Source organism: Heteronotia binoei, chromosome 8, assembly GCF_032191835.1.
Source record: "Heteronotia binoei isolate CCM8104 ecotype False Entrance Well chromosome 8, APGP_CSIRO_Hbin_v1, whole genome shotgun sequence".
In the NCBI taxonomy this organism is placed as follows: Eukaryota; Metazoa; Chordata; class Lepidosauria; order Squamata; family Gekkonidae; genus Heteronotia; species Heteronotia binoei.
In genome coordinates this window covers 76,080,067-76,105,613 of record NC_083230.1, presented here as the reverse complement: position 1 = coordinate 76,105,613, position 25,547 = coordinate 76,080,067, and the positions used below count along the sequence as shown (strand labels likewise).

Genomic DNA, 25,547 nt, shown 5'->3' with positions numbered 1-25,547 from the left:
CAGAACTCCCAGTACACCTTCAAGTTTAACAGGAACTGGTGCAGACACATAAAGAGTGTAGCATGTAGTTGGACCCCCAACAATGTTCCCTCTAAGCTAAGTTAGTGTGAGCTAGCTCACAGTTTTTTAGCCTCTGGCTCACATTTTTGTCTTAGCTCAGGAAAAAATGGACACAGAGCAAACTAATATATGCAGAAGCTCACAACTTTAATGCCAGCAGCTCACAAAGTAGAATTTTTGTTCACAAGACTCCATAGCTTAGAGGTAGTATTGGTCCCCAATGTATGTTACGCATATTGCAAAGGTTAGGCAAATCAAGGGAAAAAACTGTTTCCACAGAAAAGATTTTGAATTTATTATATTTGATTTACTAGGCTTGGAGCATAACTGACTCAGGTAAATAGGTGGTAGTTGACTCCCATGGCAACAAAAGGTATGCAGTCCTAATGCATATAGTCATAATCGCTGCTGATTTCTCTCCAATGCTGGAATTCTGCAGATATTATAGACTGTTCCTCTGGGAAAGACAGGTTGCTTACCTGTAACTGTAGATCAAGTGGTCATCTGTGCATTCACACTCATGGGATATAGCACCTGCGTCAATCCCCCGAATCGGTACCTAAAAAGCGCGGGATTTTTTCACGCTCGGCACCAGTGGGCATACGCAGGCGTCCCAGTATGCATACTCACCGGAGCCAGTGCAAGGATCCTGCCAGTTCCTTCTTGACCGCTGGAAGCCCCTAACATAGGGAGACCGTCAGCAGTGGGGAAGGAGGGCAGGTAGTGTGAATGCACAGATGACCACTCAAAGATCTACAGTTACAGGTAAGCAACCTGTTTATCTTCTTCCTGGTCTCTGTGCTTCACACTCATGGGAGATTAGCAAGCCAGACATACCTGGAGGCGGGAAGACGGTCAACCAGAAGAGACAGCTTGCAGCACCACAGCTCCCATACGAGTCCTCTGCTGGACACGCACATCCAGAGCGTAATGCTTTATGAAAGCATGAGGAGAGGACCAAGTGGCGGCCTTACAAACATCCGTCAAGGAAACACCCTTCAGGAACACCACTGACGTCGTCATTGCTCTAGTAGAGTGTCCACGAATGGGTCCAGGCAACGACTTCTTGGCCAGCAAATAGCACAGTTTAATAGTCTCAGTAAGCCACCTTGAATGCCGCTGAGATGAAATTCTTAAACCCAGCCTCAGAGCAGCATACGAAACAAAAAGATGCTGGTCCTGCCAAAAAGAACAATTCAAATAAAAAAGCAGTGCATGTTTGACATCTAAAGCATGCCACCGATGTTCCTCATCCAAGGAAGGGGTAGGACAAAATGTGGGTAACCAAACCTGCAACTTATAGTGAAATTGGGAAACCACCTTAGGTAAAAACGAAACATCAGGAGCCAACGACACTCCAGACTCATGAAAAACTAAATAAGGGTGGTCACAACGCATCGCCATGAGCTCCCCTACACGGTGTGCCGATGTGATTACCACCAAAAATGCAGTCTTCCAGGATAGAAGTTGTAGGGAACAGGTTGCCATTGGCTCAAAGGGATGCCGAGTCAACCTGTCCAACACTAACCCACAACTGTGGAGGTGATCTAGATGGAGGATGCAATCTGACCAATCTTTTCAGGAAGTGCTTTGAATGAGGGTGAGCAAAAACTGAATGCCCCTCAACAGGCTCATGGTATGATGATATTGCTGATAAATAAACTTTAACATAAGAAAAGGAAAGTCCAGCATTCACCAAGGACAACAGAAAGTCAAAAATCATTGGTAGGCCCACCCGCTGGGGTGAGATTGCAGGATCAGCCAAAAACCGAAAAAACTTCCTCCATTTCCTGAGAGGAGACATGGGTAGATAACTTCCTGGTATTTAGGAAGACATGCTGGACTCTGCTTGAGAATTCACAGGGTCGATGAGCCACGCCGTCAGCTTCAGATGAGGTACGTTGTGATGAAACACCTGCCCCTCCTGAGCCGAAAGAAGGTCCAGTTCAGCTGGGAATTGATAAAAAACTCCCTTCGCCAGGCAAAGCAAAAACGGGAACCAGTTCTGCCGAGGCCACCAAGGCGTGATTAGTATGCACCTCGGCTTTTCCCTCACTATTTTGTTGACCACTTTTGTCAGCAATGGAAGAGGCGGAAATAGGTACAGAAACCAACCCTTCCATGGGAACATTAGACCGTCTCCCAAGGACGCTGGATCTGACCCTCCCTGGTGCAGAACAGAGGACACTTCCGATTCAGGGCTGTGGCAAAGACGTCCACCTGAGGGTACCCCCAAGAGCTGGAACACAGGTTGAAGGAAGTGCCATTGCATTTCCCACTCATGCGGAGACGCTGCTCCTCTGCTCAACAAATCCGCCTGGAGACTAAGTACTCCTGGAAGATGTGCTGCCTTCACATAGATGCCATGCACCAAGCACTCCTGCCACAGTTCTATCGCTAACGCACAGAGACGTCTGGAAACTGTCCCTCCCTGCCTGTTGACGTAGAAGAGGGCTGTAGTATTGTCCGTCAACAGGGCCACAGCCTTCCCCGCCACCAAGGGGCGAAAGGACCAAAGAGCAAAGTGAATTGCCAGCAGTTCGAGATAATTTATGTGGCACCGAGTCAGCTGTAGAGGCCATGGGCCCCCCACAAACAGAGTATCCATATGAACACCCCAGCCCCATAAAGATGCATCTGTGGTGATCGTGACTGTTGTTACAGGCAGATGGAAGGGAGCTCCCTGACAGATGTTGTCTTTGGATTTCCACCATTCCAGGGCCTGAAGGATCGATGCTGGAAGCATGAGCCTCTTTCGAGGTGAGTCCCGTAACGGTCGAAACTTTCTGAGGAACCAGAGTTGAAGTCCTCTCATGTAGTTTCGCGAACAGAAGCACACTGGTAGTCGCCGCCATCAACCCCAGCATCCGCTGCAGCTGCTGTGCCGTGCCCCATTTCTGACTTTGCAAAAGATGGATGAGAGCAATGATGTCCAATGCTCTTTGCTGAGGCAGAAAAGCACGATGAAGTGTTGTGTCCAGCAAAGCCCCGATAAACTGAACAGTCCTTGATGGTGTCAGATGGGACTTCTTCATGTTGACCTGCAGACCTAAGGTGTGAAGAAGACGAAGAGTGGTTGCAATGTGGCTGGATAGACGCTCTTCCAAATCTGCCACGAGGAGCCAGTCTATATATGGAAAAACTACTATGCCTTGCAGCCGAAGATGTGCAGCTACCACACTCATCATCTTGGTAAACACCTGCAGTGCAGTACACAGGCCAAATGGAAGGGCTTTGAACTGGAAATGGTTGGAGCCTACCGCAAACCTGAGGAAACGCCTGTAAGCCGGATGAATACTGACATGGAAGTAAGCATCCTTGCCATCCAGTCCCCTTGGTTGATGAGGGGAAGAATCGTCTGCAATGTAGACATCCTGAATTTCTGGTACACGATAAACTTGTTCAGATTCTGAAGGTCCATTATTGGTCTCAATCCCCGATCCCGTTTGGGGACCAGGAAATAACGAGAATAGAATCCCCCCATCCTATCCTCTGCAAGGACCAGTTCTATGGCTTGTTTCTGCAAGAGGCTGCGAACTTCCTCTAACAGAGGGGGAGAAGGAGGTGTGGTGACCAGCACTGACTGAGTCAGAACCTGAACAAAATCTATCTTGTAACCTTCTGCTATGATGAAAAGAGTCCACCTGTCTGTGGAGATGGACTCCCAAGCTGGAAAATACTGATGGAGGCGGATATGTGATGGAGAAGGGGCGACGATGTGTGCTACAGAAAAGTCAAAGGCCCCGCTTCTGAGGGCGAGCACCCTTAGATTTGCCCGTGATTGCAGATGCTGAAGCAAACCTGGTTTTATTATTTCCCCTATAGGGAGACCTACTCTCTGCTTGCGAAGAGCAAGGTCTCCAGAGCTGGTCAGGGGAGAATTTTTGGTGTAGACCGTAGCCAAGAGTGATGGCGCAAGGAGACAGCAGAGGTGAGGGGTTTGGCAGATACATCCACCATGTGCTTTGCTGAAGCCAATTGTTGCTTAACCACAGCAAAGCCCTCTTTTTGCAGCTTCTTGAACAAAGATCGTTTTTCTTCACTCAAGGAAGACATTAGTGGAGTGAGCTGCTCCCAGGTGGAATATTGGTAGCGAGCCATGCATGCAGCATAATTCGAGATCTTCACTCCCAATGCTCCAGCTGAATAAAACCATCTGCCCGCATTGTCTATTTTCTTGCCCTCTTTGTCAGGTGGAGAAGAATGAGTCTTGCGGGCCTTTGAGGACGAGGAGACCATCACCGAATTCGGTTTAGGATGGGAGAACAAAAACTCAGCACCAGCCTCCTGAACACAATACATATGGTCCAGTCTTCGTCTAGAGATTGGTGTAGATGCCGGGTTTGCCCAGGGCTCCTTCACCGCCTGCAGGATGACTTTAGTCACTGGAAGGGCCACAGCCATCGATGTGTCTCTCTGCATTATGTCGAAGACGGTGTCATCGACGACTGGCTGCGGTTGAACCACTGTGAGGGAGAGAGAGTGAGCCATCCGCTTCACCAGGTCCCCCATAAGACTTCAGATCTTCCAATGGAGATATGGGAAGATCCTCAGCAATATGTGACTCTGGAGAAGGTTCCACTGCCCTGTCCGGATCTTCGGTACCGACCTCAGAGTCCGATGACGAAGAATCTCTTCTCACCGAGTGCTCAGATAGTATCAGGGTCGAAGCACATTCAGGTGACCAGAGCAATACTGACAGGCGAGCCTGCACTTCTTCCGACCACTCTCTGCGTCTCTCGGGAGGAATCGACACCAATGCGTGGAGTGATGCGAAACCCTCGAGAAATGCAAGGCTTCCAACCGCTGATCCCATTCTGGAAAGTCACGTGGAGGGTACCACTGGTATGGCGATGGGTACGGATACCCATAGGAACACAGCCACTGACTTTGATCCCACATTGGAGGTGGCGGGAAACGTCGACCCACAGTAGCCGGCTCAAGCTCTCTCCATCCCATAGTTGGCGGAAGTGGTGCCAAGGGTTCAATCGGTGCCGAAGCCTCGACCTCCGATACTGAACCACTGTTGTTCCGACGACGTGACCCCGATCTTGACGAATGGGTGCACTGGGTCAGGTCTATCTCCTGTTCAGATCCCGACAGATGGATCGGCTGTGAGCCCCTGCTTCTCGACACTGAAAGACTCCGTGGACATGGAGACACCAGAATCTTCCGGGGTGGAGCAGCTTGAGTTGACATCGACTCCAACAAAGCATCCTGAGAAGGAGTGTGGGGAAAAGCCTGTCCTTCTTCCGCTTCTCCTTCGATTTAGACTTCTTCAGGAGGGACGATCGGGTCCCCGAATCGTCCTGGCGTTTCTTGGCCAGAGTCACCACTAACCCTTCAGAGGGTCGTTTTGTGGGTCGGCCTCTCTCAGTCGGCACGTTAGTCTGCATCGGCGACGATGGATCGACTGATGTAACTGTCGGGGCCTAGGTAGCTTCCTCCATCAATACCGACGGGCCCATTGCCATTTTCGGTGGACAAAGAGCCGATTCTACAAGTGCCGCCAATAGTCTTGCTGCCTGGTTTTTGTGGGTTTGCTTCGAGAAACTCGAGCAATGCGGGCACGAATCAACTTGGTGTCCCTCGCCCAGACACAACAAGCAGAGGGAGTGACCGTCAGGAGGTGCAATCTTGCTACCACACTTGAGGCAACGTTTGAAAACCCCCCAACGCCTTTCCATAGGCACCGGAACCCACACAGAAAGATTTCTGAGGGGATGGGGGAAAAAGCCCCAAGGGGCAAAAGTCCAACATAAAGTCTTTTTTTTTTACAACAATTAACTATAACACTTAACTACTAACTAAGAAAATAACAAACGGGCTAATAACAGGAAGAAAATCCAAAGGATTACCAGGCACCGATCGGAGTAGTCAAAAGAAGATCCTATCAATGCGGCAGTCAAAAAGGAACTGGCGGGATCTTCACGCTGGCTCCAGTGAGCATGCATACTGGGACGCCTGCGTATGCCCACTGGTGCTGAGCAAGAAAAAATCCTGGGCTTTTTAGGTACTGATTCAGGGGATCGACACAGGCACTATATCCCATGAGTGTGAAGCACAGAGACCACAAAGATTAGAAGGTGTCTGCAGCTGAGGACAGAGATCACTCAAGCTGGTTTCTATCACTTCTTCAGCAGCATTATCCCCTTTGGATAAGTAAGGAGTAGACTCCCAAAGAGCCCAACCTGACTGATAGCCAGGCCCCATCGCTCAGTAGGACCCAATTGCCTTTTCTTGCTTCTGGTGCACCATCTACATTGATAGTGCATACGTTAATAATTAATGACATTAATACATTATAAAGCATCTGTAATATTAAGAACTGATAATGCTGAAGTAGATTTTAAAGCTTACTGTTTGGCTGGGAATAATATCCCATATTCTCTTTTTAGAAGGCTAACGCTCTTGCATCAAACTATCCAGTGTTCCCTCTGGCCAACCTCTGCCCCAAACTGAACCCACAAACTCTTGTTAGAATCCTGAAAAATCTCAAGTTTTCTTTTTCAAAATTTTCTAGGCCATTAAATCAGTATGGAGATTTTCTTGTCCTTTGCAGCCGACCACTATGCAAATAAACAGGAGTGGAGGAGAATGCTCAAATTTGGATATCACAGAACCATTTATTTCTTTTTTTTAACAGTTAATTCATTATTATACCATTGTGCAATATGAATAATAATCACAGAATAAGTGCAAGTTGTTCATCAGCTGTGCCTTGAACTTCTTAAGCGGTCAACAAATAGCAGCCTTGCCTGCTGGCCGCACAAAGGCAATAACATTCCCAGGACTGTGAATGCTCATATCCCACCCTCTGCTGTTCTTACTTAGGCAGTACCCTCACATTCCCTTTTATCTTGTATGATAAGATTTTCCAGTCAAAGATGTTTCCCCTGGGAAAGTCATGCATCTGGAAAACATTCTCAATGTCCTGAGGCTGCAGCACATAATCCCACATGTAGAGATCTGTTATTTCTCCCACAAAATGTCTATTCTGCTTCTCAGCCATGGTTTGTGCACTCTGATCCTGTCCAAGCATCACAGTACCCCCTGGCTGAAGAACGTGTCCCACATTATATATCTTCCTGATACTCCGCTTTCCATTTATCCAAAAGGTTGCAAGACCAAATGTGGATTCCCAGGTCACACACAAATGACTCCCAAAAGTGCTGAGGTCAGGGAGTGCAAACATCACACTCCGCCCACCCATGTGTAAACCAAAATGACCACTTGATTCACGCAAAATTCTCAGTTCATCATTGGGAGAGTGGTAGGAAAAGAGAATGACTTTGCGTTCACCCAGATATTCCGTAGCCACTCTCATGCAGAGTGTGAATTCCATCAGATTCAAAGGTTGCAGTGGGGATATTACAACGAAGCTAGGCTTTGATTCATTCAGAAAACTCAGTGTTCTGCCCTGCAGACCTAAAAGACAGAAGATTCTTAGAGTCCTTCCAGGAAATTAGTGTTTAATACAGTAAACCACAGCTGTTTACCCATTCCTTATACATGTCCACACTTCTCCATACTGAATGTTCACTGATGGCTGTACATTATCCCAACCAAAAAATCAATCAAGTCAGAGGGACCCTGAGATACAACTGGCACTACCCCCAAGTTTCCTGTATTCATATCATGGGGGTATGGGATCTCATGATGAGGAAGTACCTCTTACACTAGGAGGGAGTGTTATGTGGAGGGTACCCTTGGATGGTCAAAACCTGATTTTTTTTCAACATGAGTGCTTGCCTGCACAACTCTGACACAGCGTTCTTCCAGAATTTGGTTAGAGAGAAAAGGCACCTTAAAAGACCTACATGACACAATTACAGCATTGTAAACAAAAAAAAATACGAAGAGGCTGGTATTGCTGAAGAGGCTTTAGCAAATAAAAGTGCAATAGCTAAGCTCTTACCTAAATCAGTTTCACTGTCTCTGACAGGATTCCGCCCTCCATCATGAACTGCAAAAAAGGAAACAAGTGACATTATTGAGCTTCTGACCCTGGTGAATTATTCAAAATCCCATATTTTATGTATTTATTTTAAATATTTATTAGCTGCCTTTCTTCCATATGAAGTTCAAGGTGGTTTTCAATATACATAAAGTGCATAAAATAAAATACATAAAACACATAAACCCCCAAAATTTACAATCACAGGAGGACTGCTAGTAAATTAAACATTGTCCTAAATAAAACTGTCTTAAAAGCTACCTCCTAAAAATCAAAACTGAGGGGGTCAGGATTAGGGCTGTCAGGTACCCCACAGCAACCCGCAGGCAGTGGGATGAGGACTTACTTGCAGTCCAGAGAAGCCTAGGCCAGCATTGCTTGTGACTTGGCAACATCACTTCCAGCACACACCAGAAGTGACATCATCACATTGCCAGCAATGTGGGGACACGCTAGTACTTTGGCAAAAATGCTACGGTAGAAGTCAATTTTTACCATACAGTTTTTGCCCAAAATACTAGAGCGTCCTGCACTAGCAGTTACATATCATCACTTCTGGTGTGTGCTGAAAGTGACAATGCTATGTTGCCAACAATGCTGGCTTAGGGTTCCCTTCACTGCTGGTAGGTGCTCCCCCCACAACTGGCTAGTTAATCATGGCTGGAAATGCCCCACCCCTGCAAGGGGTCTAGGAACCTTAGAGCAAGCACACCTCTCTCTGAAGGTTGTTCTGTAATTGTGGGACTGCCACTGAGAAGGCCCTCTCTCGTGCCCTCCAAACATGCATCTTTGATTGATAGGTCAGGAGAGCTTCTCTCTGTGATCTTAATTTGGGGAAAGGAACATGCAGGAGAAGACAGTCCTTCAAATACCCTGGTCCCAAGTCATGTGGGGCTTTAAACCCTAGAACCAAACTGTCAGGATACAGGAAGTGGGGGCTGAGGATTCTGGGAGCATCAGGAATGAAGTTACTGGGAGATGGTGACTGCTGAGGCCAATGGAGCCTCTCTCTTTCACCGACCATAAACTGAGTGACTTGAATCCCCCACCCCCAGGACACTAAATCAGATTTGATTTAGAGAACTGTTCCCACAGTACTGCATCTTCCCAACCCGAACTGTGAAGAAAGGAGATCAGGAAGAGCTCTATTTTGTTATGTGGCTTAGGAAGGGGTTGACATGTCTCAGCTACTCCTCTTCTAATGTCAAGGGTCTTTGCACACTGCCCTGTGCTTAGCATACAAGCAACTATATGTAAGGAATGTTGCAGCCTGCTCGCCTAAGATGTCATTCCATGGGTGTAGCAGTGATTACACCATAGCAATGGAAGGGGGTAATGGCTGCTAACTGCCCCAACACCCCTGACTCCCAAATCCATGCTTCTGCCCTGTTCCTGGGGGTTTCAGAATGTCAGGGTTTAGTGGGCTGTAACAAGAGAAGAAATTTGGGGAACTCCTGCTCTGTGGCCTTCATTCCACTAGTGGTACTTAGGATTCAGCCCAATGTGTCCAGAATAACCAACTCCAAACAATAGCAGAAAATAAGGATAAACTATTCAAAGATACTTATTTTTAGAAAATTGTCCAAAGCTACATTGAATGGACCCAGATAAAAGTTTGAGAAACTGCCATAAGGTTAAAATCATGACTATTTCTATTTCAACACTCAAATGATGGCAGAGCATAGGCACCATTGAATGGGTTAAGTAATACTTGGGTTTTTTAAACTACCAATTTTTTTGTGTGATAGATTATGGAACGCTAGTCCTAAACATGGTCAAACAACAGATTCAGGTGGGTAACTATGTTGATCTGAAGTAACAGAACAAAGTTTGAGTCCAGTGGCACCTTTAAGACTAACAAAGTTTAATTCTGGATATAAGCTTTCATGTGCATACTGATAAAGTGCACATGCACATGAAGGTTTATACCCAGGATTAAGTGTTGTTCAAATTGGCATGGAGCTTCAAATTTGGGTGTAACCAATATTCTGATGGCACCCAGCTATATCTGCTACTGGACAGCCACTCAGATGCTGCCCCACAAAATCTGGCCATGGGTTTGGAAGCCATGGTGGGATGGTTAAAAAGAACAGGTTGAAACTGAATCCAACAAAGATGGAGGTTCTGTGGCTGGTGAGGCTTTAGGATCCAGATTACCTGCTCTTCATGGTGAGCCACTGATACTGGTGCAGTCTGTCAGGAGTTTTGGGTATGATTCTGGATGCCTCTCTGAATATGGAGGCCCAGATAACACATACAGCCAGACTGGAACTTTTCCACCTATACCCAGCTTGGCATCTGGCCCCTTTCCTGCCGCACCCTGACCTAGCCACAGTAATCCATGCAACAGTTGCCTCCAAGCTAGACTACTGTAACTTGGTTTATACCGGCCCACCCTTAGGGCTGACCCAGAAGCTCTAATTGATCTAGAATGCAGCAGCGCAAGTCCTAATGGGAACATCACAGACTGCACATATGAGCTGCACCAGCTACACTGGCTTCCAATGGAACACTGAGTCAAATTCAGTGTTTTGGTTTTGACCTTCAAGGTCTTGAGCAGTCTAAGATCAATGTATCTGTGAAACCACCTCCTCTGATATACCCCCGGGAGAACACTAAGCTCAACAGACAACAACTTGCTGGTGATCCCCAGCCCCAGAGATATTTGGCTGTCCTCGACCAGGGCCAGGGCCTTTTTTGTCCTGACCCCAACCTGGTGGAACTCTCTGCCAAATAACATCAGGGCCCTGCAGGATCTTATGCAATTCCACGAGGCCTGCAAGGCAGAGATGTTCTGCTGGACATTTGGTTGAGGGCAGTGATGGTTTACATCACAGCTGGCACCCCTCCCTTGCTCTCTCCCCTCTGACTGATCCAATTCCTCTCCCTGACATCCACAAGGCACTCACAGTATGGAAGTGGGAGGGAACTGCAAATTGTCCCACTTGATTTTAAACTAATGTGTTATGGGTTATGATTTTGATTTTATGGTTTTATTGTTTTTATGGCACTGTACATAGCCTAGAGACCCACAGCTGTGGTGATGAGACAATTCATAAATATAATAAATAATATTTTAAAAGCACACAAAAACGGGGAAATAGGCAAAACTTCCTTCCACTGACATCTTTTGACCAAACCAAAAAGCAACTAAACGTGTTTCCTCTTTTGAATGAGGTAACATATCTGACATGAGGCCACTGAACAGTCACTGCAGTATCACTAGCAATGAGCAACCGAACTCCCCCTCTCCCTCAACAGCCCCTGCACCACTGTGACAATCCATGTATTTACTGATCACATGAGTGGATGACTCATCTATTACAAAAAGTCATAAATATGAGCAAGGCTTCACCCTCACTCTACAGAAGTGGAAAACAATCAGCTTAAAAACAAACATGATGCCACTTCATCAATCTTTCTGCTTCTAGTTCTTTTAGAGCCAGAATGGCATAGTGGCTACTAAGTCATGCTGGGAGGATGGGATTTGACTCCCCACTTGCCATGCAAGCTTGCCAAGCATCCATTGCACTCTCTTAGCCTAACCTTCCTCACAGGGTGGCTGTTGTGAGGATACAGCAGATAAGCCACTCGGGGTCTCCACTAAAGAGTAAGGCAGGCTACATTAAAAAAAAAAAAGACGTGCACATTTGCCTTGGATTTATGAAGAATAGAACAGGTACTATAAACCCATCCATTATATAGCAAAGGCAGTTTAAAATGAGACTTGGGAAATCTGCTTTTCTGCAAAAGGTACAGGTAGGTTGGGAAATGTTCAAGGAACTAACATGCTTTCCTTGGTGTGAATTCAGAGCACTGGATATAACAAAAAAAAGCCACAAGATGGCAGGATTGCACAACAGATGAGTAAGAATGAAGACCAAAATTGAATTTGGTGTGGATGGATTCATCTAGGTCAAGAATAAGTTATAGGAACAAAGACAATTCTCTCTCAATTACTAACATCACCTACTCTTTCTGTGGGACCCAGGGGGCTTCTAACACTCTCACAACCTTAAATACTACTACATTTGCCATCCATGAGAAACGAACCATGACAGAAAGAAAAACTGGGCCAAACTTATTGTTGAGGCTTTACACAACTATGAGACATTGGACTTGAGTCCTTAAACTAACTCTAGATCTAACCATGGTGAATTTTCTGGTTTATAGTGCTCTTCAAGCTTATTTCTAATTTTGCTGGTATACTAATGTATATGCAAGCACATCCCATGTTCAAAGCACTTCACATACATTAAGACCAATATATTCATCCCCATATTGGAGATGGGGTGCTGAGACTAAGAAAGTGTGGCAGGTTTGAGGCCACCTAGTGAGTCTGTGGCAGAGGCAAGAAGTCCACTGGGGATCTTCTGGATCATAGCTCATTCTTTCATCTCCTGCACATACTATAATGATTCATTTGTTTGTCTCATCCTTTTCTCAGTGTGAACAGGTCCTATGTGACCACTAGAATGGCCTAACACTCCATGTTTTTAATACTTTCATGTGGAAATGTATTGTTACTTCTTGCATAATTCTTTCATTCCTCTGCGGCACAGAAGGCAGCATGATAGACTAATCTTATCAGACCTCGGAAGCTATGCAGGGTCAGCACTTGGATGGCAGACCACCAAGGAAGGCTCTGCAGAGCAAGGCAATGCCAAATCACCTCTGCTTCTTATTTAGCTTGAAAGACCCTTGCTGAGGTCAACATAAGCCAGTTGCAACTTGACAGCACTTTACACACATACATAATTCCTCTGGACAACCCAGAAGATTTCTAGTCATATTAACATAACCTCCACCCCTACACACATGAGCCTGGAAGTGCAGCATCACTTTAGTCAAGACAAAGGAGCCATAGTTCCACAGCAGAGCACATGTCTGACAGGGGCTGCTTCCACATTGGCATTTTGCTCCACACAGGCAGCACAAAGGCTTTAAATTATTTTCCCCCTTGAACTGAATTAAAAGTAAACTTATTTTAGTCCAACTCAGAAGGGAAACTGCAGGGGTGGGGCACACAACACTCTACCCACAGCCACAGTGGGGAGTGAGCAGATATGAGCTGCATCTTCCAAATGGCATTTCCTTCCCTCCTTTACAATCCCATTGCAGGGGGGTTTTCCTTTGCCAATTGAACCATGCAATAGCATTACAGCAGTGCTTGGCAGGAAAAGTGAAAAGGGAACAGAAAGGGGGTGTCTGGGCTATGGGGAAATGCCAAACTTGCTGTCACATCTGACAGGCACAGTGGAGAAAAGGGGAGGACTGAGATGCGGGGCCAGCAGCAACAGCAAGTGCAGTAGGGACAGGTCTTTATAGGAAAAAAATCCACTTGTTCCCACCCAGATTGCTGTCGCAGCCATGGCAGGAGCACATATTCATGCCTTCTTGTGGAAACTTCAACCACAACTTCAACCAAAGTGTCTCCAGTTGCAGCACTGGGAAAGATCTGTGCCCAAGAGTCACTAACAGACAGTCCTGAGTTAGATGACTAGACCAGTGATCTGACTCCATGGACCTTTGTGCATTCATGCCTTGTTCAATTTTAATTTTTTTTGTTTAACCAAAGTTCATCAAATGACATGTCTTTTCAAAGCACAATATGCCATGCACTTGTCAGTCGGCTAAAGAGAGATTTGCTCTGTGTGCATCATTTGGAGGGTCAGGGGTCACATGACTTCAAACTCTTTACAGCGCAGCATAAAGCATTTGGCCCAGGCATGAAACATGGACATGTGGACAGTGGAGAAGATATTTTTAAGGAAAAAAGCAAACTGCAAATGGAAGCATACAGGTGAGGAGAATGGAGAATTCTGAATTCTTTGTCACCCTCTTCTAAAGAGCTACATCTTTGAATGTCTGGGTATGCATGCATTCTTTGCAATACCCATTCCCCTTTCCTGCAAATTAGAAAGTTTTGAAACTCCTGTGGACTTTGAGAAAGAAAGCATGCTAGATGTAATCATTGGTGGCAGGAGCATGGGCACTACCAATAGGCATGGGCACTACCAATAGGCGCCTAAAATGGCTAATTTACAACTGGTTATGGCAACAATAGCTGAATTTCTCAAGTCTCATTTTATAGTTTCCAGGCTTGAAGCACTACAGAAACCTGAAAAATGTGTATGAAAAGATGGGGGGGTGCATGCTTTACAATACAGCCTCTGCTTTCTGAAAAGCTATTTATATACATCTCCAGCCTAGGTTTCCAAGAAATCAAGTACATTCTACAGCTAAAACTAGATTACTGCTGTGTCACAATCAAGATCAACAAACTTTCAGAGTAACCCAGACAACAGCTGCTCACTTGCACCACACACTAACTAGAGGCTGCTGTTTATTAAAAGCGACAAGAGGCAACCATTAGTGGCAACCCCTGAAGCTACCCACGATTTATATTATTTTTCTGTCATATTAGTTACAATGTATTTATAGCAGCAGGTCCAGTATAAAGCAACCAAAGTGCGGTGTACAAAGCCTGTTAAATATCACACATTGCCTAATGATTTTACAGCACTGGGAAAGGCAACGTAGCCCTTGTATACCCTGCACACTGATAACTGTGTTCTCCAGATACACACATAAAATTCAAGGGATCCTAAATGCACGTCATCTGCTCACCTATGTGTAGCCATGGGTGTCCAAGCACTTGCACTTCACAGAGTGAGAGGAACTCCCTTCTCCCGGGGATAGTAATGGTCACATACTGCCCTTGCATTCCCGCACAGTTAAAGGTCATTGTTTCCCCAAGATCCATGCTGCTGATTGTGGCACACCTGCCAAGGAAGAAGGCCATTAGTTAGTTGCAAAGAGTAGAACAAAGCCCATATATGGTCTGCATAGGTGTGTGAACCCTACCCACACGGATGCCAAGATAAAAACAGGTTGCTTACCGGTAACTGATGATCTTCGAGTGGTCATCTGTGCATTCACACCCATGGGATGAAGCTTCAGCGCCGATCCCCGATCGGTAGTACCCAAGACCGGGATTTTAACATGCCGACGTCCCGTGAGCATGCACAAAGCCCCCACCACGCATGCTCCTGGGACGGCGCAGAGATCCCGCCAGTTCCTTCTGACCAGAGTCAGTCACAAGAATGACCAACAGCATAGGGGAAGGAGGGCGGGTGATGTGAATACACAGATGACCACTCAAAGATCATCAGTTACAGGTAAGCAACCTGTTTATCTTCTTCGTGGTCTCTGTGCTTCACACCCATGGGAGATTACCAAGCCAGGCTTACCTGGAGGTGGGAGCTGATGGTCATGCTGAATGAACAGACTGAAGGACCAGGTTGCCCAGCTGCGCCGTATGATGCCTCCTGACATCAAGGGTGTAATGTCTCATGAAAGCGTGAGGAGACTCCCACATAGCTGCTCAACAGATGTCAACTAAGGAAGCACCCTTTAGGAATGCAGTGGAAGTAGCCAGTGCCCTAGTAGAATGGGCACGGATGGGACCTGGCAGAGGTCGCTTCGCCAGCAAGTAGCACAGTTTGATGGCTTCCGAGATCCATTTAGAAAGTCTCTGAGCTGAAATCTTATGGCCCAAATTAGGGGGCGCATAAGAAACAAACAAATGAGGGTCCCTGCGAAAGCTCTTTGTGCGCTACAGATAAAAAAAGTAAAGTTCACTTAACATCCAGCGAATGCAGTCTCTGCTCCTCAGCCGAGGAGGGCGAGGAATAGAACATCGGTAGTGTGACCTCTAGGTTCAGATGGAAACTTGACACTACTTTAGGAAGGAAAGCAATATCTGGTGCCAAAGAAACACTATCAACATGGAAGGTGATATAAGGAGGGTCAGAGCGCAAAGCCACCAGTTCACCCACTCGTCTAGCCGAGGTGACAGCAACCAGGAGAGCAGTCTTCCATGAAAGCAAATGCAAAGGACAAGTGGCTAAGGGCTCAAACGGTTTCCCCGTAAGCCTACCCAAGACCAAGGGAAGGTCTCAGGAAGAGGGAGGCATTCTGGAAGGTGGGTATAATCGAAGTAAACCCTGCAGGAAATATTTAATGTGCCCGTGCATGAACACAGACTTCCCTTCCACCGGGGCGTGGTGAGAGGAAATCGCAGCCAAATAAACCCTAATAGAAGAGTGGTCAAGGCCAGCATCCACCAGGGATGAAATAAATTCAAAAACTAGCTCAAGTCCAGCACTCTGGGCTAACACACTCCACTCCTGGACAAAGTTAGTAAACCTCGCCCACTTGCTTGTGTAAGAGCGGCGAGTCGAAGGCTTCCTACTATTCAGTAGGACATGTCTAATTCTGCCAGAGAATGCTGGAAGCTCATCCTCCAAGCAGTTAATTTGAGATGGGGGACATTGTGATGAAACAGGCAAATGCTTGGCCACTACAAAGATGTTTGCAATCTTCCCACAGGCTCATTGCTAAAGCACACAGCTTTCTTGAGACCGTGCCCCCATCTGCTGACATAGGCCATAGCAGTAGTATTGTCCGTCAGTACAGCTACAGTCTTGTTTTCCAACAGGGGCCTGAAGGAAATGAGGGCTAATCTGATAGCAGTCAGCTCCAGGTAGTTGGTGTGGTGCTGTGCGAAGGAACAGGTCCATGGGCCACCAACATTCAGCTTGTCCAGATGGCCTCCCATCCCCCATAGAGGCATCGGTTAGTATCGTCTCCAAGGGGGACGGAAGTTGGAATGGAGCTCCTTGGCAGAGAATGGCTCTCACCTTCCACCAGTCCAGAGAGCAGAGAACCAAAGCGGTAATGGACAAGGACCTTCGCCAAGAGTCCAGCAACGGATTGAAGCACTTTAGGAACCACAGCTGTAGTGTTCTCATGCGAAACTTCATGAAGCGGAGAACATTCGTGGTGGCTGCCATCAACCCCAGGAGACGCTGGAACTGCAGCAATGTCCCCCTCTTTTGGAGTTGCAGATGCGAGACCAGAGCAATAATGTCTGATGCTCTGCCCTCTGGAAGGATGGCTAAGTGCCACGTGGTGTCCAGAATCGCACCAATGAATTGCACCTTTCTTGAAGGTGTCAGATGTGACTTTGCAAAATTCACCTGGAGACCTAAGTCCTGAAGGAGACTGAGGGTTAGTCTGAGGTTAATGATAAGCTGAGGCTTGGAAGTGGCCACGACCAACCAATCGTCTATATAAGGGAAGACGACTACACCCTGCAGACGCAGGTGGGCTGCTACAACCGCCATAGTCTTTGTAAACACTCTGGGTGCTGTAGAGAGTCCGAATGGGAGAGTCTTGTATTGGTAATGGTCTGGTCCTATGGCAAACCTGAGAAAAGCCCTGTGGCTCAGCCAGATGCCAATATGGAAATAGGCATCCTTCAAGTCCAACGTGGCCATCCAGTTCCCTTCCTTGATCAGTGATAGGATGTTCTGCAATATGAGCATCCAAAACTTCTGGTAGGATATGAAGATGTTCAAGTCCCTCAAGTCCATAATTGGACGAAGCCCACCATCCTTTTTTGGGAACCACGAAATACCTTGAATAGAATCCTTGCCCCCTGAGGGGATCTGGAACCAGTTTTATTGCTTGCTTGGTCAAGAGGTTCTGAACTTCTTCCAGTAGGACCGGTGTAGGATGAGTGACCACTAGTTTTGAACCTAGGGGAAACTGAACAAATTCTGTCGCATATCCCTCCTCTATGATGGACAAGACCCATTTGTCGGTGGTGATAAGCCTCGGTGATGCTGGTAGAAAACTGTGGAGGCGTGTGGGGCCTGAGGAGGGGAAGGAAGGGTGGATGGTATGAAGGCCAAAGTCAAAGACCCTGTTTAGGGTTCCGAGAACCTTTAGATTTTGCTGAGTGTGAGGGTGGCGAAGAAAATGTTGATTTGCCGCCAGAATACAGGCTCTTGTTGTCCTGCTGCGGAGTACAAGGTTTCCATGACCTCTCCGGTGACTTGGGCGGATATGGTTTTTTAGACTATTGCCTAGGATTTGGGCGAGGTGGATTGGGACGAGACATGGGTGGAACTCCAAGATTTCTGGATGTCTTGATGGAGTCTGTGGTAGAACTAAAAAATCCTTCCCCCTCAAATGGAAGATCCTCAACCCAAGACCTCGTATCCAAATGTAGTGCCGTAGAGCAAAGCCAGGAGTGACGTCTCAAGGTTACTGCTGATGTCAAAGTTTTGGCTGCAGTGTCGACCATATGCTTGGACACTGTCAGTTGCTGTTTTGAAAGGAGCAATCCCTCCTTCAATAGCCTCCTTGTAGAGGCTTGTTTTTCATCTGACAGGGAGGTTAGAAGCGGTGTGAGCTGCTCCCACAGGGAGCACTGGTACCTGGCCATGCAGGCCAAATAATTGGAGATCTTAATACCTAAGGCACCTGCTGTATAGAAGCGTCTGCCAAAGTTGTCCAGTCTCTTACCCTCCTTATCGGGAGGTGCAGAATGGGTTTTCTTGGCCTTAGATAAGGATGCAACGACTGAGTTGGGGCAAGGGTGACAAAACAAATACTCAGCCCCTTCCTCTTGAACCCTATACATGTGGTCCAACCTCCTGGAGGAGATGGGGGTTGAAGCCAGCTTTGCCCATGGCTCCTTAATAAGAGCCATGTATGACCTTGGTCACAGGTAGCACTATAGGCGTGGATGTGTCCCGTTGAATGATGTCAAACACCGTGTCATCAATCACAAGCTGAGGCTGTACCATGGGCAATGACAGAGTTTGAGCCAGTCTTTTGATAAGCTCCCCATAGGACTTTAGATCCTCTGAGGGAGAGATGGGAAGATCCTCCGCTGTTCTCTGCTCCAGAGATGGCTCTGAATGATGTTCATCATCTGACTCCGGTACCGATGCAGAGGAGGAGTCACTATGCTCCGCTTCTGGGGCGTGTTCTGGCGTGCGAGACCAGGAAGCGCTGGTCCTCGGACGCGATTCCGGCATCGAGGTCGAAGGTTTGACCGGAGCTGAACAATATGACACCCTTGAACAATGAGAAGCCTCTGAACGTTGATCCCAATCGGGGCTTTGTGGAGGGTACCAAGGGTAGGTTGCCTAGTACCCCCAAATGGGTACAACCATGGACGAGGGTCCCAGTTCGGTAGCAGAGTCGGGCGCCGGAATGAATCGGACTGTTCCCCCTCATCAGGTTTGGTCATCGGCGTCGATGTAATCCTCGTTCGAGGAGCGTTGACCTCCAATGGGGAGGAGTCTGTACAGTGTGATGTCGTCTTTGGTGAAATCGATAGCTGGGTTAGATTGCTCTTGGGTTCAGAGCCGGAGCATGACGTTGACTGTGGGTCGTTCGGTCCCGAGGGGCTTTTCGATCGTGCCAGGGAAGCCAGAATTCGTTTTGGTGGTTTGGCTGTCGGGTCCAAGCGCCTCTTTGGTGGCAGGGAGGGAGTATGTCGATTGACATTCCGTCACTTCTCTTTTTGCTTTTTTGGCTCCTGCAAGGAGCGCTCCCTTCCTCCCTTAGCCGTCTTGGCTAGAGTGGAGGAATCGGAAACCGACACCTATCCCGCACGCTTGGCGGGGGGGGGGGGGTCAGTATGGAAAAGTTGAGTCTGTTGACTCGGCATCGATGGCGACGTCGGTGTCGAAGCCGAACCAGCGGTTGCTGTCAACGTTGAAACTTCCATTTGCGGGGTCAGGGCCAACTTCAGTAATGCCACCGAAACTGGCCACTCTGCTCTTCCTAGTTTGCCTGAAAAACTTGGAACAATGGTGGAAGGACTCCACCCAATGACCTTCTCCCAAGCACAGCAGAGAATGTCCGTCCGGAGGCGGAATTTTACTCCCGCACTGGAGACAGCGTTTAAAAAATTCCCAACACTTTTCCATAGAAACAACAGGAAAAGGGAGAACAAAGGGGAGACCCCGAAGGGTCAGAAACCCCATCTACAATAACCATTTTTTATATATATACACTATTAATAACACTATAAACTATGAAGAAAAGTACCCGGTAAGGGCAGAAAAGCTAAATACTGACTGGAGAAGCCAAAATATGACTGTCCGATACGGTGGTCAAAAAGGAACTGGCGGGATCTCCACGCCATCCCGGGAGCATGCGTGGTGGGGGCTTTGCGCATGCTCACGGGACGTTGGTGCGTTAAAATCCCGGTCTTGGGTACTACCAATCGGGAATTGGCACTGAAGCTTCATCCCATGGGTGAGAAGCACAGAGACTACGAAGAAGATCCTAATGCAGGGGTGGCCAACGGTATCTCTCCAGATGTTTTTTTGCCTACAACTCCCATTGGCCCTAGCCATTGGCCATGCTGGCTGGGGCTGATGAGAGTTGAGAGCCTGATGAGAGGCGAAACACATCTGGAGAGCTACCGTTGGCCACCCCTGACCTAATGCTTTCCAAATAGTTTCAAAGGGCCTATAGTAGAAAAGCTAGATTCGAGTGCAGTAGCACTTAGAAACCAACAAGAGTTTCCAGGTATAAACTTTTAAGAGTCAGAAAGTGTAGAAGACAATATGGAGAAACTATTTGTGAGAATGCTCCACAGTTTTATTGAACCATCTTCACCATGTAAATAAAAATGCTGTAAGACCCTGAAGCATATTTATGGGCTGCTTACCCAGAACTTGAACTACTAGAATAACCCTAGCAAATTATCTGCTGGCAAAATTGTCTAAAATAGACTGGAGAGAAAACAAAAAATCTTGAATAGTGGATCTCATTCAGTAGGCCCAAACTATGGATTCTAAATACACCCAACCTAGAACTAAATATTGGACTACAAACAAGTTACTATTGCAGTGCATCTGTGTATGTTGGGAGGCATCAGGCAAATACCTGGGATTCATGGTGCCTCCTTTCTCAGGCAAATCCCCAATCAGAATCTCAGCTCCTTTTATGCGCGATTCACAACAGTCTCCTCTGTTAGTGACAACCACAGCAGACACCTGAAATGCTGAAATCAAATCCACCATCCACCAGGGTTCAAACTCCTTCTTCGTCAGAGTGCAATCTCCATTAGCATAACTATTTGCCAGAGACCCATCCACAGCCTTCCTGGACTCTCCTTTTGTTTCAAAAGTGCTCGACTGGGAGGATATTTTCCCCACTGCTATATTAGGATCTGGGGTAGGAGGGAGAGAGGATGGGATTTATTTAGAGCAAAAACAAAAACACACATAGCAACCCAAGGCTATTGAAAATTCTGTTTCTGACAGTGGCTAGCTAGATGCTCCTGCACATAAAGCAGGGCAAGATGGAACAATCCATCATGTATTTCTCCTCCCAGCATCTAGTACTCCAAGGATTATTGTCTCTGAATATGGAAGCTACAGGTCCAGCCATCAGTGCTAATACAGCTACTTGCTCCATGGAATTTAAAAAATATATATTTTATTTACTCACTTACAACCCATCTTACTCACTAAGACCCAAGGTGGATTACAGAGCAACAAAAGAGAAAATAATGTCATATACAGTACAGGGCATCTGATAAACAGTGCAAATTGGATTAGAAGTACCGAACAGATAGATAGCATAAGCAATAATATAATCATACAGGATAAGATAGCCAATGAATGATGCAATAGGGTTAGGAATACAAAACTGAATGACAGTGTGACCAGCAAACTGCCACACTAGAGTTATCTATATCCTTTTGTAAATCAATTTATGTTTCAGTGCCATCAGATGACTCAGACAGCCTTGTCACAAAACCATCTGGAAGCATAGCTGGCCTCCCAGAAAAAACAGACTTATTGTGTGCACCACCATGTGCAGGATTTGTCTTTCATCAGGCATCACAATGATGGGTTCACATGTCTGCAGCTCCGTACACCTTTCTGATCCAAAAGATTATTTTTAATACTACTTCAGGCCAGTGGGATATGGGGGCAGGGGGTTAAATCTAAATAAATCATCCATGCATCCCAATCAGCATTTACCTCCAACTGGAATTATTGAAGCATCTGCAATGGCAACATTGCCTGCACTGCCTAGAAAGGAAAGCAAGAAATTATGAATCCATCAAGCACACTGAAGTTACTGAAAAGCTAAAACATGGCAGAAAATGTGTGGTGTCTTCACATAGCTTTGACATGATTGTACTTGTGCAAGTGAAGTACCCACATTCTGTGCCCGTTTATCTCAACAAATGTATGAATAAGAATCCTTCATGTGAAAAGTGTACAATCTTGAAGACCTGTAGCCCAGCCACCAAATTAATGTCAGAATGCTTATACCAACTTTAGCCATATTACAATGAGAACAAATCAGCTTAAACCCCACATAACAACAACACTTAACTAGGCTGTGACTTGAGCAGCGAACAGACTTGTGCCCCAGTCCTAGTTTAAACAGTTGGAACCTGCTTTGCAGCCTAGTCCAGTCAATGTTTACTTTGATGTAAATGGGGCTGACTCCAAAAGTAACTTTACATAGAATGACAGCCCTACACACAGATACAAGTAATTCTTGTGGGATTCAAACACATTCCCATGCACCAAACCATTTAGAATCAAGGTGTGATCTGCTTAGCAAAGAAACTAATTAGAACTGTACTTACGTCTATATGTTATGAACCAGTGCAGACTGACTGTAACAAGAATGGTGTAGTTGGGGAGCATGCTTGTTATTTTACCCACTTTTGGAATTGTGCTACAGACTGTTTAGCATCTTTGCTGAGGCATCCAAGAAACTTCCTCTTCCTTATTCATCAGTCTCAGAGAAACTCCTTGCTCTTTCTGCTCAAGCTGTTCCTTGAAACACTGAAAGCCAAGACACCTACGCACCCCTCGCTGTCTTATAGTCTTTGAACAGGGGGCAGTTCTTGGACACTGAATTTTATCTGGTAAGATAAAGATTTAATGGGTCTGCACTGTAACTAACTTAACAGGATCAACCAGAACATGTTAATGGCAGTAAGATTACAAAAGAACATCTATTGTTCAGTTTTATAGACAACAGATATCCATTTTATGCTTCCAAAACAGGGAAATACTTATTGATAGATGTAAAGATAACTTATTCTCTAATTTATTTTCACCAAGACTTCAGCTATTTCCATCCAACCATCAGCCTGACCAGTCCATGTAGCAGATCCATTTTCTGGATATCACTGTGCAGTTATGAGCCTGTTTACATGTTAGTGAGTGCCTGTTCATGCACCTATCCATTTGTAAAGAAGAGCCAACACATATTCATTTCACAGAATGAAACTAGGAACCAGTACCTGGATAAATGTGGGGTATCAGACGTTCAGCTGTAGATGCATGGAATGCCACATAAGAATTACTCAAAACACATGCAAAGATCAATCAAGTGTAGAGTGTACATAGATAGTACATGCAGTCACTGTAACGTGTGAACAGGGCTAATGTGATGAACATATAAACACCATTGTTTACCAAAAATCAAATGACTGCATTTGCCTACATGTTTCTAGCAACCATCCCAAATGCAATAAATACACCAGCCCATTTTCTATAGTCAGTCCTTAAGATATAACTACATCTCCTTTACTCCTTCAAATGGGGACAAAGACCAGTACAGTTTACACCAAGCAGTCTCATTAACTACCTGAGAAAGTAAAGAAACAGGCTGACCAGGTCTGATGGATACCCAAGGAGCCACTTACTGCAAAACAGTAATATCTGGTCTGTACAGATTGGCAGCATTTCATATATGGACAGATCAGGTATTAGTATTACTGGAATATGGATTTAGGTCAACACAAAGATTTTTTAAAACCATAGTGTTTATGACTAGCTTTCCCTTTTTAAAACAACTGACAGCAAAGCAATGTGCAGCTATAAGAGGTATGGCTGTTATAGGAAATATAAATTCCTTTTGGGCTTCACAAAAACACGTGTAATATGCTGCCTTTCACACAACCTGCCAAACATGCTCAAATTATTCATGAACAGCAGAAAAATTGGCTCCCTGGCTGTGACTGGTGATCAGAAAATGAGCCAAACCAGCAGGTGCTCAAGTAACCCTAAATGAAACCGTTTCAGTGAGAAACTCCAGGAAGAAATTAAATATTACTGTCGTGCAATCAATTTCTAAATTTAAAGAGACTAAACACTAACTTGCAGGGTGAAAGCTATTCATCCCATCAGGCTTCACAAAAATGTCCATATATGAAATGCTTCCTAGACCAAGGATCATCCCCAACAAGGTGCCTGCTACCACCTTTCCTGGCATCTGACAAATGGTTATAGAAACTGGGCAGGGCCGAAAGGGGCTGAGTTTTGTGACAGCATAATATAGACAGTGGCTTTATATATTTTTTACCTGTGCAAACAGCAGTGATATTCTAAAAACACAGTGGAATTCTGGCTGAGCAGTATTAGACTGCATGGCTGAAATGCTTAAAACACATACCGGTAATTTGAACTTTTATTGAAATCAAATATTGCCAATTTACACATAATCTTATAATTCAAGTGGAAGTTGACAATTACTTAACTCCATCAGATTTTGTTTACTTTTCAAAAATTACTTAAGATCCTATCCAAGTCTGTCCAGAATCTCTTGCTGTGCACATGCACAGAGTTCTCACCAGCCATTCAAGCACCAACAGTAAGTGTTACAAGTAACAGTTCAGGTTAAAAATGACTCAGCTCAAGACAGAAGGGTTCAGCAGGTACAGGAATAGTCAGAACACAAGCATTCCTCTTCCATTACATGGAGGCAAAATGAAGACAGATACTGCCAGATGAGGGTTTCTTAGCTAGCTCAATATGTATACTATTCTGTGGGTATGCAAGAAAATATTTATAAATAACATGAATTTTAAAAACCACTTCATTAAATAGAGCTTCTGTCTTAAAAGTTTAAGACCTATTATCTGAATTATGCACAGAGGATGGTGCAGAGTTGTTTTCTGTTGCCCCAGAAGACTGGACCAGAACCAACAGGCTGAAATTAAATCAAGAGTTTTTAATTAAACATTAGGAAGAACTTCCTGACAGAGCAGTTCCTCAGTGGAACAGGCTTCCTCAAAAGGTGGTGGGCTCCCCTCCTACTTTGGAGGTTTTTAAACAGAAGCTAGAGGCCATTTGACAGCAATGCTGATTCTGTGGATTTAGACAGATCACGAGGAGGAAAGGATGGGTTGCATCAGTGCTTAGTTCTCATTGTCCCTTCTTACACATCCAGGAAAATGTTGGTTGTCACTTCGGGGTCAGGCAGCAATTTTTCTCCAGGCCAGGCATCCTGGAAGGGTTATTTGTTTTTTGCCATTTTCTGGGTTTGGAGCAGGTGTCACTGGGTGTGTGTGGAGGAGGTATTTACGAATTTCCTGCATTGTGCAGGGGGTTGGACTAGATGACCCTGGCAGTCCCTTCCAACACTATGCCTCTACCTCACTCCTTAACATTTTTGTGGTTAGTTCCACATCCTACAGCAGCCATTTTGTGGTTAATTCCAACCTCCCTGTGTCAGAATTCCCAAGACACACTTTTTCCCCCCCCTGAAGGCCCACAAAAACCCAGGAGAGGGGTGCCTTACCTTATAGAATATAGCTTAGGTTCATGTACATTAGGCATGCTGTTCTTTGACTCAGGCTGGCATTTACTGTCTGAGATCACTGTGGTCGCAGCCT

General features: G+C 45.8%; 1 protein-coding gene across 3 annotated transcripts in view; it reads right to left on the bottom strand.

Annotated features, from left to right (window-relative positions):
• LOC132576284 (uncharacterized) overlaps window positions 1-22,624 on the bottom strand; it is a 73,820-nt gene extending 51,196 nt beyond the window's left edge. For 2 of the 3 annotated variants that reach the window (XM_060245291.1, XM_060245294.1), the window contains exons 1-3: window positions 22,506-22,623; window positions 21,886-21,936; window positions 20,780-21,065 (exon numbers count right to left, since the gene is read on the bottom strand). In XM_060245291.1, coding sequence (XP_060101274.1) covers window positions 20,780-21,065; window positions 21,886-21,936; window positions 22,506-22,566 — 398 coding nt within the window. In that variant the 5' untranslated portion in view covers window positions 22,567-22,623. Of the gene's footprint in view, window positions 1-20,779; window positions 21,066-21,885; window positions 21,937-22,505 lie in introns of all 3 variants that reach the window. The other variant, XM_060245295.1, reaches the window with a different exon arrangement.
• Window positions 22,625-25,547: the final 2,923 nt, after the last annotated feature.